This window comes from Otolemur garnettii, unplaced genomic scaffold (genome assembly GCF_000181295.1).
Source record: "Otolemur garnettii isolate 467f Iridium unplaced genomic scaffold, OtoGar3 scaffold00151, whole genome shotgun sequence".
In the NCBI taxonomy this organism is placed as follows: domain Eukaryota; kingdom Metazoa; phylum Chordata; class Mammalia; order Primates; family Galagidae; genus Otolemur; species Otolemur garnettii.
Window position 1 is genome coordinate 2,304,464 of NW_003852546.1, and position 3,410 is coordinate 2,307,873.

Genomic DNA, 3,410 nt, shown 5'->3' on the forward strand with positions numbered 1-3,410 from the left:
GAGGTTGCTGTGAGCTGTAATGCCACGGCACTCTGCCCAGGGGGACAGCTTGAGGCTCTGTCTCAAAAAAAAAAAAAAGATTAGAAGCATAGGATGCAGTGGCTCGTGCTTGTAATCCCAGTACTTTGGGAGGCTAGGGTAGGAGAATCGCTTGAGCCCAGGAGTTCCAGACCAGCTGGGCAACAAAGATCCCCCCCCCCATCTCTTAAAAAAAAAAATTAGCCTGGCGTTGTGGGTGCCTGTAGTCCCAGCTACTTGGGAAGTTGAGGCAGGAGGATCGCTTGACTTAGGAGTTTGAGGCTGCAGTGAGCTATGATGGTGCCAACTGCACTGTGGTCAGGGCAACAGAGGGAAAGAGTAGCTCTCTCAAAAAGTACAGAATAACAATGTTATTTTCTAGCATTGGGTCATTGGGGTGGTTTCTTAAATTTTCTGAGTTTCAGGTTCCTCATCTGTAAAAGCGTTAGTTAAGATTCAGAGAGATGTGCGTCCCTGGATCAATCTTCATTTCAAAACCTGAACTTTCCGCTTCAATTCTTAAGGCTGTTTATCTACCATGTTAAGGGGAGCGGCATCCTGGGGACAGCGAGCGGATGACTGTGGTGCGCCCCTCGGCCGCCAGAGGCCGCCAGTGCACCATCGGTCTGGGCGGTGCCCGCCTCCCCGCCCATGGCTGCCCCGGCGGCCGCCTGACGGCCGCCTGACCACTGTCCGCCACCTTCACGACCTATAGGAGCCTTGGATATCGCCAGCCTGGAAAGACTTGTTGGGTGGCACGAACTTTGAGGTGTGGGCGGCGGGAGTCGCGCCGCGGGGGAAGGCAGACGGGCGGGCCTGCCGGGGTCCTAGCGGGTCCTCGGCGGGCCCGGGGGAGGACCCTCTTTGTGGCTGCAGTTGGCAAGATGGCGCCGGTGGGGGTGGAAAAGAAACTGCTGCTGGGCCCCAATGGGCCTGCGGTAGCGGCCGCCGGTGACCTGACCAGTGAGGAAGAGGAAGGCCAGAGCCTATGGTGAGGCCGTGGGCGCCCAGACCGGGCCGGGGAGGGCACAATCGGGCGGGGAACTGGTTGCGCTGGGCCGGACTGTCCGACCGACTGACTGGCCGTCGCGGGTCGGGCTATCCTAGGCTGGCCCCGGGGCTGACCGCCCTTGCCATTGTCGCGCAGGTCCTCGATCCTGAGCGAAGTGTCCACTCGTGCCAGGTCGAAGCTGCCGTCCGGCAAGAACATCCTGGTTTTCGGTGAGCGCGGACGGCGCCGCGTTTCCCCAGGGCGCTGGGGTGGGCGAGGCGCGCCTCCTACCCCCCTCAGGTCCCAACCTTCCCCTTTCCTGCAGCCTGCCCGCACGCAGCCAGCTCTGCCTGGGAGTAGGCCCTGGCTGGGGAGTCTGAGGTGGGATGGTGCGTGTGGTTGTGGGCACATTCGTTCATTCAGTTGACCGCAACATCTTCCTTGCTTCCAGTGTCCCTGACTCCGTGCGCCCGTAAGTTTCGACAGTTACCAAATTGAGTTCTCAGAGAGGGGAGCGAAGGGATGAGAAGGTTGGGTGAAGGCGGGAGAATGAGGTGACCTGGGCTCGAAGTTGTGGGGAAAAGCCACGAGAGCCTTCCTTGATTCTCATGAGGGTTTTACAGAGGTTTTAGGGACTTTGCCAAAGAATAGCAGGCCTGGGAGTCAGCATCGGGTACTTTTCCTGCATTGCTCCAACTCTTACTGCCGGGTACCTTAGTCAGGTTCGCTAATGTCTCAGTCCTCAGTTTCCACTCATACAAGTGAGGGAATTTTTGTATATTCACAGAGCAAACCCATTTTTTGGACTGGACAGTGGGGTAGGACGGACATCTCTTAGACACTACACAAGAATCTCAGTCTAGTGGGAGACAGAGCGGCGGTGATTGCACCACGCCATGCCAGGCATGGATGGATTATTGTGGGAGCATCACACTGCTGAGGAGTTAATGCTTTTTCCTGAAGGCTCTGATTCTCGAAGGCTCACCTCCATCCCCTAATCCTTGTGGGAATCGCCGCCTTGTAGGTTTTCTTAACTGTTTCCAGAGATAATATATGGTTTTTCTCAAGCGATGAACACTGCAGTAGGCAATAGGGAAGGCTTAGGGAGCAGCGAGAAGTGAGGGATCAAGATCACCAGATCCATGTTTTAGATTCACAACTGGCAAGTAACTCAAGGCAAACACTAAAGTCAGGCTGAGTGGTGCTCACCATGGTCCAGATGGGATCCCGAGGACCTGAATAAGGTAGTGGCATTGAGGATGGAGAGGAAGTCTTTGATCTATGGACTGTCTTTAAGTTCTCCTGTTCTGTAATTTTGTGTTATTAAATGTCCGCAGTGCTTAGTGATGTTTTTTGGTAGTGGTTCTCCTTGATGTTTAGGGCTTTGGTTGGGCAGTGTTAATTGGGTGGCAGGAGATGAGGAAGAACTTGATAATTACTGAGATGGAAGTTAAGAGTTTTGCTTAAGTCTGTAATTATTTTCTTTAGCCTTCAGAATGCTACATGAAGGAGATGTTCTAAAATAAAAAATGAATAACTTCTTTATGATAATGGGGCAAGATCAGAGTTTTTTAGTTCACAGTTCCTGGACTTGAGATTAGTTGTGCTGTATTTTGAAGATTTCTTGCTTTTCTTGTGGGAAAAGTTTATTTTGTGAGACACTAACCCCGTCTTTTGCTGTCACTTTTTCAAACATGTCAGGTAAATTATAGATAGGGCCTGTGGACCAGCCTATTCCTCCCTTGTGAAGTAAGGGTACCTGTAGTAGAGTCTCATTTTAGATCTTGGAATTTGCTGCCTTTACTATCCCCCTCCTCCCCACATCTCCAATGACTTTGCAATTGGAGCAGCAATGTCTGTTTCGTTTATGAAAGCAGGTGAGGGTTTGCATGAAGTTCTTAGTTGTTCCTTGTCATGGGAATGACTCCCCATCCTTGCCCAGAATAAACAGTTCACCTTTGTCTTGCTAACATCATTTGTAGGTGAAGATGGTTCTGGTAAAACAACTCTCATGACTAAACTACAAGGAGCTGAGCATGGCAAAAAAGGAAGAGGCCTAGAGTATCTCTACCTCAGTGTCCACGATGAGGACCGAGATGGTGAGTGAAATGTTGATCCATGATAAGGGGACATATGCAGGAGTCCTTGGTGTAGCCACTCCAACATGACCAGGCATTCTAAATATTCTGTTTAGTTCCAAGAGAATTAGTCACAGGAATAGATGAAGCATATGTCTTTTGCAAGATTTCACACACTTTTTTTTATAGACTATGTTAGCAAAAATGGTGAATCGAACAGTTAGCTTTTGCTCTCACTACCCTGTACTTAAAAAGAACACTGAAGGTAAAGTTTCACATGAACATAAAGATAGTAACAAAGATTTTTTTTTTTTTTTTTTTTT

General features: G+C 50.4%; 1 protein-coding gene across 1 annotated transcript in view; it reads left to right on the plus strand.

Moving 5' to 3' along the window:
* The first annotated feature begins 731 nt into the window (after window positions 1–731).
* The window catches only part of DYNC1LI2 (dynein cytoplasmic 1 light intermediate chain 2), a 27,940-nt gene continuing 25,261 nt past the window's right edge, over window positions 732–3,410 (plus strand). Inside the window, exons 1-3 of the mRNA XM_003799423.3 lie at window positions 732–1,009; window positions 1,166–1,239; window positions 2,992–3,108. Coding sequence (XP_003799471.1) covers window positions 903–1,009; window positions 1,166–1,239; window positions 2,992–3,108 — 298 coding nt within the window. The 5' untranslated portion in view covers window positions 732–902. The remainder of the gene's footprint in view (window positions 1,010–1,165; window positions 1,240–2,991; window positions 3,109–3,410) is intronic.